At 36.1% G+C, this 14,764-nt stretch overlaps 1 protein-coding gene across 1 annotated transcript in view; it reads left to right on the top strand.

Annotated features, from left to right (window-relative positions):
* LOC135078386 (gamma-aminobutyric acid type B receptor subunit 1) overlaps positions 1-14,764 on the top strand; it is a 60,848-nt gene that overhangs the window by 38,345 nt on the left and 7,739 nt on the right. The window contains exons 9-15 of the mRNA XM_063972967.1: positions 2,039-2,180; positions 4,671-4,821; positions 9,110-9,350; positions 9,727-9,729; positions 10,069-10,276; positions 10,784-11,040; positions 13,868-14,005. Coding sequence (XP_063829037.1) covers positions 2,039-2,180; positions 4,671-4,821; positions 9,110-9,350; positions 9,727-9,729; positions 10,069-10,276; positions 10,784-11,040; positions 13,868-14,005 — 1,140 coding nt within the window. The remainder of the gene's footprint in view (positions 1-2,038; positions 2,181-4,670; positions 4,822-9,109; positions 9,351-9,726; positions 9,730-10,068; positions 10,277-10,783; positions 11,041-13,867; positions 14,006-14,764) is intronic.

Genomic DNA, 14,764 nt, shown 5'->3' with positions numbered 1-14,764 from the left:
TAAGTACTACCGCATTATTACGAGTAGGTATGGTATTAAAATCAGCACTAGACTTTTACTCGTAATATAAGCGATCAGAACATGTAAAAATTAATTACGGATAGGTACGTAATACATATTTGAGTTACTTACTGAGTAGAGTTTTGAATAAAGAGTATTAAATTTTTAGTGGAATTTTAAGTAAATGGTATTAAACTAAACGACGAACCTTTCGTTTTTTTTTTTTTGCAAAACCATTAAGTACGAACATCAAAGTAAATTATAAATATTTTGTGTATCTTTGAATGAAATATCAAAATACAAAATTCATAAGCGCATTTTTGTATAAGGTCTTACTCAGGGCAGTTATGAAAGATTCATAAGAATATCTTCGCGAACGACATCTTTCGTGTGTTCTGGGTTCGGCGACTTAACGACAATCCCTGATTTAAAGGGATTTGTTTATAAATTGCAAAATAGCCATCATCAGCTTCATGGGGCTTAGACGTAGGAAATGCAAATCATTTTTCTTTGAAATATTTTTTAAACGAATTGCCAGGCTTAGGGCCCTTTCCCACGGTCATTCAGTTTGCGGGATCCAGTAATTCAGGATACGCAAAACTGGACTGTCGTATGAACACACAATGTGTGTTTGAAATTCGATTTCCAAATTCTAAGAGTAGGCGCACACCGTTGATTTTTAGTTGGCCGATAGTTGTGCCCGATTTTAAATTTTATGAAGAATCGGCCAAATCGAGTCGGCGTAGTGTGCGCACTCCCATACATGCCCATACTGATCAACTGCCCGACTAAACTATCGGCCGACGAAAAATCAACGGTGTGCGCCTACTCTAACGGATTTTTTTGTGGGAAAACGGGATGCTCGTGTGAATGTTCATAATAAAACACGTTATACTGTAAAAAAGTGTAACTTATGTCTTCATAGGAAGCCCCACGTCTTCTTGTGTTACAATAAACACCGAATTTGGTTTCTGAAATTTAGACTTTACAAGACATGACAATGCAGATGGACAAATGCAAAGAGAAACATTAATTATATGAAGTGGTTAATTCTGTTGTAAATTAAGTACACCGTATTAATTAACAATTCCCTTTGATGTCCGTAATTCGTGTTTGTGCGTTTCTAATTTAATTAGGTGGTCGGTTTTAAACGACAGTCGACAGCACATCAGACTTATACATTTTGTTGCAAAATAGCCTGTATTGGAACGATATAAGACTGCACTTTGTCGTCTGAACCGACCTTATACTTATAAGTAGTATACCACTGATAGAAATTTATAGAACACACTTATTGTACACCACACAAGACAAGAAAAGATCTGATAGTTGAATACAATATTTATTCACTTTTTAAAATTAATGAAATAAAAAACCCATAAACGGTTTGACCTTAAAACAATACTTAAAATAGGTTGCATCGTTTAAATTCGTGTCTCAACTAAATAACAATAAAACACAATTTCAAATAAACGTTCATAGTTTCGATTGACTACGGCGAATTTTATGGCCAGTTCAGCTACAGTCGTTTATAACATAAGTTTCTAAATCACAGATAATACCAAAGCACTGGCTGAGAATAGTCTTATCGCTGAAATGTAATAAAATAATGCTGTCTTCTTGATTTTATGTTAAATCAATAATTGGATAAGACTTATCCAACTACCTATTTACAACTTATGCGATAAGTGCTTCTGAGCTTAGTTAATGACACAAGTTAGGCTTACATTTTGCTTCTTAAAAAATACTACCTACTACTTACTTACTAAAGAAAGAACAAATTTTGAGCCTTGCACAGAAGGCACATTTAATTGACATTTTATGTCTAAGTAAACGAAAACATGTTCTGCAGGTAACATTTCTGCATGTTCTGCAGGTAACGTTAATACAATTAATGTTGCCAACTTCAAATATAGGATTAACTCTATCACAGCACTGTAACACTTTGAAGATTCAACCCTCCACACCGAAAGATCCCCGGCCTGTGTCAACTGAGTAGGTCAAATTGTTCGCTAAATATTGACTGTTCCAATTTTAGGGTTTAGTAGCGTTCTCGTCGCAAGGCGACCGGATCGCGCTGACGCAAATCGAGCAGTTGGCTGACAACCACTATGTGAAGCTGGGCTACTATGACACGCAGGCAGATAACCTCACATGGCTCGACAGGGAACGATGGGTTGGTAAGTAGATACAGCAACCTTTATTTATTTTGGTAAGATGCAGTTTGTTTTTTTTATTTAAAAAAATCTGACGATCGACTCCAGGTTTTAAGGCCCAGTTCAGACAAAGCAATAGTCTCGCGGTTGATGAGCAGTTCTCGTACATTTGCATCAAATCGTAACCGCACGGTTACCGCCTCAGTCCCTCGCGCGTTTCTGAACCAGGCCTAAAACAAGCGACTACGCAAGAGTAAGCGAGGAAAAATCACATAATATGCAGCGCCATAATAAGTTTCAAAATGTACTTTATGTGTGACGGTATGATCACAGATTACTAATAAGTTATGTATGACGATGTTGCAGCGGTCATGTTCTTTGTTTACTTTATTTAATTATTTTTCTTTTATGGAATCAAAAATAACATAGGCGTGGGTTAAAAAAGGTACTCCACCTTTCAAGACGTGTATTGTTATTTTTAGCTAACGGACGCAGTAAGCATTATTTTATACTCTGCTAATGGCCAATTATATTTCAAATCAAAATTGCCCGGCTATTATTACTTTTTTTATTACGTAAGCTGTTGTGTAACTCTTTAAGGTTAAATTTTAATAAAACACAAACTAATTTTGTTCATCAATCAGACTACACTAATGGCATTTTCGAATATCAAAAATTTAGTTTCTAAACCTAGGTTTCTGTGAACTAACACGAATATGCAGTAACTACGAGAATTCTACGTATTACTACGTGAATGCTACGAACTACTACGAAAATGCTACGAACATGATCGTAGCAAACTTATGAGTTTTTGTTCCAACGAAATAATAATCATGATAATTTTTTTATCTTTAATCATATAAAAACACATTTTATGTAACACAGTAGATTTTAAAAGCATTAGCTACATTCACAAAAGGTCTGGATTTCCTGAACACTTTAAATCGGCTATAACTCCCAACTAACTACCGTAACCTGAATAAATGAGAGGAAACATTTTATAAGAGCACCTTATGTTACAGGTGGGACCCCAAATGAAACTAGGATTACACCCGCGAAAGTACACTGTCACTTTTTGCGAAAAACAACGTTCAGGGGACGCATTACTCCACCTAGTCCCATTTTCGCTTCCTGGCAAAAGAACTTACAGGGGATAATAAAAACCCCGCGACTCACTAGCGTAGATGGCGGAGCGACGTTCCACATTGAAAATTATTACGAGTAGGAGCGAGGTTTGAAAATGTATGCCGTAATACAATGGCAATGCAGAATTAGGATCAGATTTTTATTTGATAACCAAAGAAAATTAGTTTGATACAAACATATAAGAAAAACGTTTCAACTTTAATTTTACTGTATGAAAAGATAATATATGATAATAAATACAAAATTTCATTGAATAAATATTTTATAACGGAAAAAAATGCAACATCAAAACAATTTACTTTTCAGAGACAAAATGGAAAGCAGCTGGAAAATATTCATATAAATTCATTAAAATGAAATGAGGAAGTGTTCGTCCACGCTCTATCATTAATTTAATTCAAAATTCCAAGCTCTACGTTCAAGGGTGTAAAAAGATCTCACTTGATTTATTTCATCTGTCGACTCCAAGTGATTCCGCTCAGTATAATAAATTCTTTTTCACAAAAGCTCCTGCCATAAAGTAGGCGTCTCGAGTGATTAGTTTTTATTAAATGTTCAACGAAAATCGAGATTTTTTGTAAGCACTTCCATCTTTAATAAATATAATTATACCTTCACGTAAGGACACTAATACCTGGCTTTCCTAAAAATTGTTTCACTTAACTTAATTAATTACAAAATCATTCACCAAAATGTTAAACGCAAAACGATATCCTGTAAAGGATTTTAGAAAGAAAATACGGCATATTTTCACCCAAGATTATAAATGGTGGCTCTTAGAAACAGGACCTTGTGGTATCAGATATTTTAGGAAACATTGTTACAAAAGCAAGTCTGAATTCTTTTACGATAAATCGCTTAAGGGCAGCGTCTGTGAAGATGTAGTTGCTAAGGTTTGCTACTACTAAAATTTTCAAGAAGAAAAAGTAATTTACTTTAAAGATCAAAGTTATTGTAACAAAAGAAATATTTCATAGGTACCACAATTAAGATTTCTTTGTATACTTTTTCTCAGAATAAACTGAACATTTTAAAATCCTGATTTTCTAACGGTATCTTGAAAAGCAAAACCAGTTTTTACCGCCCTATTTATATTTTTTGCGAAAGGTACTGCGCTATTACTGAAAACTTAAGTATCCGCATTCACCGCCGAAGATTGATATATTGAACGATAGATTTTTATGTCAATCGCGTGCTTTAGAAAATATTGGCTTTAGCTATTTTCGCTGTCGTCTTCCACTTGATATATTTTACTGACGGACGTCGTTCTAATTCTTAAAGCGGTGTGCTGTAATCCTATTGTTATTTTACGACGGTTTTATAGAGATGTTTATTGGGGCATGAAATAGGTTTTTTTCTTTTTGGCAGGTGGGAAAGTACCTCCTGATCGGACGGTTGTGGTGAATGAACTGAGGACGGTCTCATTGCCGTTGTTTGCGTGTATGACAGCGCTGTGCATCGCGGGTATACTCGCCGCCATTGCACTAATAGTCTTCAATATCTTGCACCGACACAGGAGGTAAGTGCGCTGTCGCTTTTGTACACCGTTAATTTCCGCTCATAAACAAGGTTACTACCATGAAGTTTCACTTACATGAAGAAATTTTCTTCCGTTGTTTATCAACCTTACCCATATTGAAAATCCATTAGTTACGACGTGAACCAATTACACTGCACAACAGCATTTCTGATGATTGGGTTATGTTACATGATATTAGTCCAATTTTTAATGACGATTTCAAATCTGTGATTGAAATATCTGTATCAGCTCTGGTTAAAAAAATATGACACTTGTCTTTTTGTAAAAAAACACTCTTTTTTTAGAGATGATCCTATTTTATGAAGTTGTTAAGTTGAAAAAACTTTCTTTTATTTGACTTCCTTGCTGATGCTGAAGGCAGACAGCTCTTCTGAATGATTCAATAGCAGTCAGCCAACATGTGTGCATTCCAGTGGCCCTGACAGCGTCCCTCTATCGTACGAAGGCCCTGGTGGATTTGCTCGCCATGTTCTTCACTTAGATCCTTAAGAGTTGTGATAAAATTGTTCAGGTGATTGCGATGAGAGTGTAATTCGATGTTTATATTACATCCAACCAAAAAAACATGTTTGTAAGTGACTCAAACGTTGTTCGATGTATAAGAATAGAAAGATTTTTTGGATTTTTCAAAAAAAATATTAAAATGCCAAAATAACTCATTCCATGTCTTTTCGGAAGACTTGAAGATCCTAAATCTCTAAAACGATCGTTTAAACCATCTTGGCTACATGGTTTTGAAAATTTCGGGTCACATTCAAAGTCTCTACCACACTGACAGTTTTCACCTCAAAATCCTCATGTGAAGTATCAACATGAGATTCAGGTGACTTCTTAGGGTTGAAAAGACGTCTACATGCCAAACGTATGCAAGGAATTACCATTTAGTTCAATATTTTTTGGTTAATACCATTTTTGTTCAAAAATAAAAATAACAGTCGTCGCGATGGTTCAATGGTTCCTTTCAGATCATAGCGGTTTCATACCTAAATCTACACATATTCTTATTTGTTTATAAACGTAAAAACTCAACGCATCTTTTCCATGCCTTTTGCGGAATTCAAGGCTTATCTTTCATTTCCACTGGGTCCCCAAACTAATTTTTGTAAGCCAATTTTACGAACTTTGTCACATTTAAACGGATTTTTTAAACATATCCTGTCCGAAAATAAAACAAAATTGATTTAAATCATTCACACAAACACTTCTTAATGCTACCATATTAAATTATACAAAGAAAACATAGTATTTTTTGAACTGGCGGCGAATTAAGACTGAAATTTAGCAATTTTTGAGTGAAAGCTATAACACGTAAACAAGAGCTGCTACGAAAAAATGGACGGCAGATTCAGAATCAGCGACGTCAAATTAGTAAACATCATGTAATGAAAGTCAATCATCAGCCAAAAGTTGCAATTTTGTTGTGCAGTGTTATATTACCTACCGTACCGTATCGAACGAAAATCGAATAAATAAATATCACGAACTTTTTCACTTAGGTTAGCTTAGCGTATATTTCCACGTAGGACACCTACAAAGTAAAAAAAAACAAATGACTACGTAAATTCGATTGCCCTGTCAGTGTGTCGAGTTCTATCTCACTTATTTTTCTACGCGTCTTATTTGTTTCTGTCCCCAAGTCATAACTCAACTGGTAACTATTGGAATACCTACTCCTAACCGACCTGTCGTAATAAATATACCAATTTATCTTTTTATTTTCTGTACTACATATGAGTAAATCAATAACGAAAACGAAGACTTGTGTATGTAATAAGTACCACTAGCTAGGCTATTCTGAAGTGAAATATTGCTTAGCTTGTTGTCAAGTAGGTATCAAAAACTCATTTAGTCGCCTGCAATAGAGCCTTATTTGCATACGCACTTTTGTAATTTGGTAAACTTTTTGTCGGCCGTTTGGTGTAGTGGTTCAGAACGGATTACTATGCCGAGAGGTCCCGGGCTCGATTCCCGGCCGGGCAGAAATTGAAATGATGAATTTTAATTTCTGTGACGGGTCTGGGTGTGACTATGTATAAGATGTATGTATTTAAAAAAAAAAAGAAAAAGTATATAAGTAGTATATCCGTTAAGCTAGCACCCATAACACAAGCATTAAGTTGCTTACTTTGGGGCTAGCTGGCGCTGTGTGAAATTGTCCAAAGATTTATTATTTATTTATTTATTTATTAGTTAAACCGTCTTTTGATTCAATTAGAGAATAATCCACAGACCACACAACCTGTAGTCTGTGGAATAAACCTAAAAAAACATAAGAAAATATCATCATACTTTTTGGTGTTCCATCGATATTATTCATACTTTTTTCTCCGTAACATCTCGGCTGGGTACCGTAAGATAAGATGTTAGAATTTGATCGTTTTATCGATACCTTCATCAACGTCCGATGGCCAGGTGAGTAACCGAGTATTATTGACGTGGGTCTCGTCAGTAATCGAGTTAATTCCCCTGGCTAAATATTATTGTTCACAGCCCTTGTGATTGTTATTGTTTCTCAAAACAGCGTTTATTATCGAATTTTAATTGATAGGGAAGTGGTTTGAACACAAAAGTATTTTGAAAATATTCGAATATTTGACGTCGAGCGCTAGAAAGTTTAAATAGCGATTGTAGAGTTTGAACATTTAGTTCCATATAATCCAATAACAGCTGTTATCAACAATTACGAGAACTTTGATAATCAGTTAAAATTAAATACTCTAAATAAGTGAACAATCTTAAATCTTCTCGCTTTATCGCAGTTTAGTTAGCATAATGACCAAGGCTTACAATTTACCTACATTAATTACAACTGAGTCTCTATTGATAAAATACGTAATAAGCAGACGTAAAAAGGTTAATGGGTAGTAGCTATAAGGCGCTTACCGCCAGATTAGGGCAATTGAGAGTAAACCGAGAGCTAAGAAAGTCACTCATGCCGCCCCAATCTGGAGAGGTTAATTTCTATTCAACAGTAACACTGAACGCCTTTTAAGGTAAATTGACTTCGACGATCTCGCATTGTTTGAAATATTCTTTATTCACTCAAAAAACTTCAGTTTTCCTGCTAAAGTTATGCGCTAAAGGAACTGCAGGAAATAAATCCTTTGGAATAATTTTACTCGTATTTGTTCAAACTACTTTTGACATGGCGTGTTTGGGTTATTATTCTCATAAAACATTTCACTCTACATGAATCTAGTAAAATACTGTCTAATACGAAGATACATATTTTCACTTGACTGGATTTAATATTGTAAGCCCGAAGGAAATTTCATAAGTTCATAGTTCGAATACTTAATCTCAATGTAATTAAAAGTCTGTATAAGTTTTCTTTTTGTTAGGATCTTATCTTTTACCTCATTTAACTTCATCGTAATGAGGTATAACTTGTTCGGCTTATCCGTAATGGAAGATAATACATACAAAACAAAAGTAATCTTCTTTATCTTTCCTCGAAAACGAAGCATATTAAAATATCCCAAGGGATTTTCCTAATACGTTCTGTCCGACATAATTAAAAGTTATTCTTTTTATTTAGAATGTAACTAAGTGATTTTGTTAACCAAGTTGATATTAGGTAGGTTCAAATGATAAATCAATAAAATATGATATACCTACCATTTTTTCCGTTCTTTCGTTCAATAGTCAAAGTGATTACTTTTAGGTACACAGTGGTCAATAATTTGGATGAATTATTTAGATAGTGAAGGAAAAACAATATCGAATGGATAAAGATAAATTTTATTCAAGCTACAAGCACCCGATATGTTTTTAAGTAGATAGCCGAACTTAAATAATAATAAAATTTTATGAGGTAACCCAATGGTTGCATCCCGCGTGCAACACGGTGATGATATACGGGTGCTGTATCTGCCTAGCCTTAGGAATCGACGGGCGCTGCGACTGGACCTGGGTGCAGCCATAGCACGCGGGGTTCGATTTGAATAGGCTATATTATTGTTAGAGTAATCCAATGGTCTCACCCCGCGTGCAACACGGGATGCTATGCAGGTGCTGCATCTGCCTGGGTGCAGCAGTTGCCCTAGGGGTGGACGGCCGCTGAGTGCAGCCACAACACTTCGCAGGGTTCAATAATAGACTATATTGTTCTTAGGGTAATCCAATGGTCTCATCCCGCGTGCAACACGGTGATGCTATGCGGGTGCTGCATCTGCCTGGGTGCGGCGGTGGCCCTAGGCGTCGACGGCCGCTGAGTGCAGCCATAGCACTTCGCAGGGTTCTATATTAACAGGCTATATTGTCTTAGGGTAATCCAATGGTCTCATCCCGCGTGCAACACGGTGATGCTATGCGGGTGCTGCATTTGTTTGGGTGCAGCAGTGGCCCTAGGCGTCGACGGCCGCTGGGTGCAGCCACAACATTTTGCGGGGCTCTGTGCGGCTCGGGCTTGGTTGCTGGCCACCGGCTTCTCCATGGCATATGGGGCCATGTTCACCAAGGTCTGGCGGGTGCACAGACACACTACCAAACCTAAACCGGACACTAAGGTAATTGGATTATTTTTGTGTGTTACGTCGGCACTTACTCGTAGCTACCAAGTTGAAAGCTAACGATTTTTTCTATGAAACAATGACAAGTAGGTAAAATATGATGCCACGTATACTGCCACGTTTGTAACTCAAGCCGTGTGCTGTTAAATTGCTTTAGGCAAATTGAAATAAAGTTTAAATATTTTTTTATCAGATTTGATGAAGAGTTAAATAGATATACGACTGTAGGTTCATTTTAGTAGCCTTTTAAAATGTAAAAACAGTAAAATATATTCATGCACGATGATCCCAAACTCATAACCCATTATGACCAAAAAACTATACATACTCGTACATCAGCTTACCAAAGATAAATAAGTCACATAAAACGTAGAAGGTCTCGAGGCATTTTTATTTGCTTTCTTGATACTTGTTTTTATTTGTTTTCCTTTACTCGTGTACTGTAGTAAACTTTTTAATAATCTATGTTAGCTGGAGACGTAATCCAATCTGTCTTTGTGACTGTTTTTTATTGCTCGTTATAAATCTCCGATCCAGTTTCGAAGCTAAAATTTCAAAGATGTCTGGACTCAACAATATTATATTTAATAAGTTTGGAACTCATAAACTTTGACACCGAGGTTGTGAACTCATTTGTTACAAGTCACACGAAAATTTCCATTCATCATCATAGAGAATTATCAAAGTTTTTGATAGAGGTTCCATTTTTCACCAGAAACGTATGCACGGTTGGAAATTATACACAATGGTGGGAGGTCTACTGGTAGTGGATGCGGCTTTGTTGACTGCTTGGCAGCTAAGAGACCCTCTGCAGAGGAGGGTTGAGATATTCCCTCTTGAAGCCCCAAGGCACCACGATGATGATGTTCACATAAGGCCGGAGCTGGAACACTGTGAAAGTGAACACAACACTGTATGGCTTGGTAAGTATCCAGTAAATTATTAACAACAAACAAGAGAAAAATCATTGTTTATCTTCTGTAACTACTGACTCATTAGTGAATTTCCCAATAACTGAAATTAATCATAACAATAATAATGAAGCTGCAGTTTATTACACATTAAAGTCCAGAAGAATCCATATTGAAAAGCTTACCAACGTCAATTAGCGTCTTACTGCGTTATTTATAATGAAAATTTATGCTTACATAAACATCAGACCCACATTTAATTGCTCTTAAAAATGAAACAACAACAATTTGAGCCTACCACTAAAACGCTAACAGCTGTAATTACGAAAGATGAGCTTTAATATGAGGTAATTTAAAGTCCAGTAAACAATAAATTACGTTTTGTAAATCTCTGTCTTGCAAGTCCACCGTCTCATTTGCGACCGTAAACTTGGTGAGCGAAATTTAAAAGTTTTTGAAGTCGTTAATAACAGCTGGCGTCTTCATTATGTCGTTTGACGTTAATTTGTTTTGTTGTAGGGGTGATGTATGGGTATAAGGGGTTGGTGTTGGTGTTTGGGTTGTTTTTGGCGTACGAGACGAGGTCGGTGAAGGTGCGTCAGATCAACGACTCGCGTTACGTGGGGATGAGCATTTACAACGTGGTGGTGCTGTGCTTGATCACTGCGCCGGTGACGCTGGTGATCGCGAGCCAGCAAGACGCGGCGTTCGCGTTCGTCTCGCTGGCGATCGTCTTTTGCTGTTTCTTGAGCATGGCCTTGATATTTATTCCTAAGGTTAGTATCGGTGAAGTTGGAATTTATTTTAATTTTAAAAAGTAGGGTAATATTCCAGTCATTGAATGCTACCAGTCAGTCGACAGAACACAATAATATTAAGGTTATTAAGGTTTATCTACAAACGGGAACACTGCAACTGATCTCTTTCTATAAAGAGATCAATCTCTTTCTATTTCAAAGAGATCAATTGCAGTACGTTTTTAGAGCACCCTTAATAATTTGCTTTGATTGTGTTCCGCCCAATGACTGGAGGTTTACCCTATTATGCAGTAGCGGCGTAAGGGGGGGGCGGTGGGGGCGGTCCGCCCCGGGTGCCAAGCATCAGGGGGTGACACAAGTCGCGCAGATTAGTACTCACTGGCACATCTGCATGGCAAATCTGCGGTCTGTGTCATGATAGGGGGGGTGCGATTGTCTTTAAATCTTCGAATCGGTAGGTAACCCCAAAATCCTGGGGGGTACCAGGGGGTGTCATAGGACTTGTGACGGGGGGGGGGGGGGGGTGATCGCCCCGGGTGCCGACCCATGCTACGCCGCCACTGCTATTATGTACATACTTTGTAGAGTTCATATTACTAATTTACCCGTAAACCCCTCCAGTTAATCTAAGACAGGTATCGAGCTACTTAATCAGTAGTCCGACACCGACAACGTTGGGCTGTCGCTTATTAGCTCACCAATGATATACTAGTACAATTCTAATTAATTTTAGACACGTATTGGCTTACATTCATTATTGATTCCGGAATAGTTAATATTCCATTATCATGAAACTATGCTTCAAAATACATGACCACAATCATTACAGATAAATAAATAATTAAACAGTATAATATCTATAATGTGTACCATGCTATTGGACACTGATATCGTATTGATTTTGAGTATACCAACCAATGAGTTATCGTAATTATACCATGTAAATAATAAAACCATTATTTCAGTGAGCAATAATTATAGCATTGGTGGGTTATGTAATATTATGTCAGTATTAGGAATATAATATTTTGTTATACGTATCGGCTTTGAACGCCATTTGCGGTTGTGGGCTCCAACCCGGGGCTGGAGTTTAATTTAATCTGTAAATTAATTAGTTCATCGATAAGGCGGAAAATCTAATGGATACTAGACTTTATTTAAATTAGCTATAAATATGCGGCCTAACATACCTATTTGGAGTATTTGAGTCGCTGAAATGCAATCCCCATCCATTGTTATTATTTAGAGCATAGCTAGGTATTAACTAAAATACCATTTAGGTTCCATTATGAAATTCAGATTTGGAATTTGTAAATCTACCTCGCACTTCTAGAGTAATCCATTATTCTGACACAAAACTATGTAGTATTGTGAAAATTACCTTGCTCTAATACAGGCTTAATTTTCAAGTTTGGTTTATCTAAAACAAAATAATTAAGAATTAATTAAGCCGTTTGAAAAATATCTATATTAGTGTTTTTTGAAAAATTGAGTCTTTAGTTGTTGAATAAAAATGATACCACATTATTAAACCAGTCAATATTATCGCTTCAAAGGATCGAATAAACTCGTGTTGATTTTATCGTAAAGCATAATTTTAGTTCATTAATTTTCTAATGTTACTTTGTCTATTAAAAGTGTACATCCAACAGAACAGAACATAATGTACAAAATTATTTTCCTTTATTTACCGTAGACATAATCAAGTTTATATAAGTACTTAGTGACAAGACCGAAACAGGAAAGGCGGATTATTGCGCCCCGAGTTCCTGTGACGTAATACAAAATTAATGCAAACTTTGTGGAATGTGACATTAAGGTTAATAGCTGCAAAAGTTTGCGGTACTCTAAGGATTAATGTTCCCAGCATTTAAGATATACGTTGTTTTCACTTGATTTCACACAATTAACGGTTTTGTGAGCCAGTGGTTTAAAAAGATAAGAATGCTTTATTTCCTACAAAATGTCAGCCCATCATTTGGCCTATTCTCTGGGGGCGAGTATTAGGGCAATCCATATAATAAACGGCCTTCTAAATTCCAATAGACTTTTACCTCGGTCATCGGAATTCGCATTACTAGCCGTTTGAAAGAATCGCCGCGCTAAATTAAAATAGCTGTTGTTTATGACATGGGGTATGGCTTATCTACTATGGGTTTTTTTTTAGTTTGGATCATCCCATTCGAAAGAGTTTTAGCGTAAATGATACTTTATTGAAAAGACCTTTTCGAAATCATTGTCCTATTTAATATTAACACCTCAAATAAATAGAAAGCTTTACGGAAAAATAAATTTGTCACTTGAGATTACTCAGATTTATTTTATTTTATTGTATCTGGTTTATGAACTTCACCTACCAAGTAAAAGTTAATTATACAGTTCAGAAAAATATTTTAGAAATTCTTTGTGAATAAAAAGTTCGAAGAACTCAACCTTTTACAAAAACATTCACAAAGTATGTTCTCAGAATTTATTTGTTGATCCAACTGTAATAATAATATTGCAAATATTTATTGGCAACAAATAAAGCATCGATATTTGTAAAATAATGTTTTACTTTCTGCTTAACTTTTTATCCATATTCTGTAGAAAACATTCCGAAAGCCACGTCCATACATTGAATCATACATTGGCTCCCATCCACATATTTTATTTTCTATTCACATAACTAATAACTTAAGTACAAAAGTAAGCTCAAAGTCACCAAAACTCTCAAAGGACATTTGGTAACATTTGTGTCCAATACCACGATAAATTGGCTCCAATATTTGATCCCAATAACCAATGTTGGACGAGGCATGAATTCCGCTGCTAAATATTAGTATTCGGCCAAACGGTGGCGCAGGTGATCGAGGTGATCCGGCACCCCACGGAGCGCGCCGAGTCCGGCCGCGGCTCGGGCTCGGGCTCCGCCCCAGCCGATGAAGAACGCTACAGGGAGCTCGTGAAAGAAAACGAAGAGCTGCAGAAACTCATCGCGCAGGTAATAATTTTCTTTTTAACTTTTTTTATTATTTGGATTTTCCTTTTTTAATGGCAATAAATTGGGTTTTGGTACGCTTGTGCACGAACAGAACATAGCCATGAATGAGCCAAAAAGGCTTTCTTTGTGGCTCTCACGGTTTGCATTCAAGTAGTCATGTCGAGGATAACATTCCATTTGATCATTATTAACAAAAAACAACGTTTTTTTTTTAGTATTTATCTAGGTATATCCACATCGAAAGGTTGAGCAAAATAAAATTGCTCTAATGAAAACCCATATACAACTAAGTGGATTTAAGGGTACGAGGGTTCAATTTTAACATTTCTCCAATGCCATTGCGAGCTACCGTTTAAATGCATTTAAACGAAATAAATAATAAGTTAACAAAACTATGAATCGTTAATTTAAAGCAAATAAAGTGGGTTGTTTCGTAATACGTATTTAATTTCTGCTTCATCCACTAATTAGCTGTAACCTGTTGGAACCATAACCACAACTGTTTAACTTGAAATAATTGTACACATTTTCCATTTTATTTGGTACATATTATAGTTATTTTCGGACAAAAGCTCTATATGAATGTGAATATACGTGTATTTTGTATCCAATTTCCTCCTTATACAGTTATACCGCTTCTATAATAATAAAATAGAATTGAGAGCAGAAATAGAAAAGATTTTTCTTGGTAAGATCTTTTTGGCTTGAAATCCCGATATTTCTTTATTCGTACGCATGTTGCGTCATTCATTGTGTTCT

This window comes from Ostrinia nubilalis, chromosome 2 (genome assembly GCF_963855985.1).
Source record: "Ostrinia nubilalis chromosome 2, ilOstNubi1.1, whole genome shotgun sequence".
Classification (NCBI taxonomy): Eukaryota; Metazoa; Arthropoda; class Insecta; order Lepidoptera; family Crambidae; genus Ostrinia; species Ostrinia nubilalis.
Note: the sequence above shows the minus strand (reverse complement) of the source record. Positions and strands in the feature narration are given on the sequence as shown.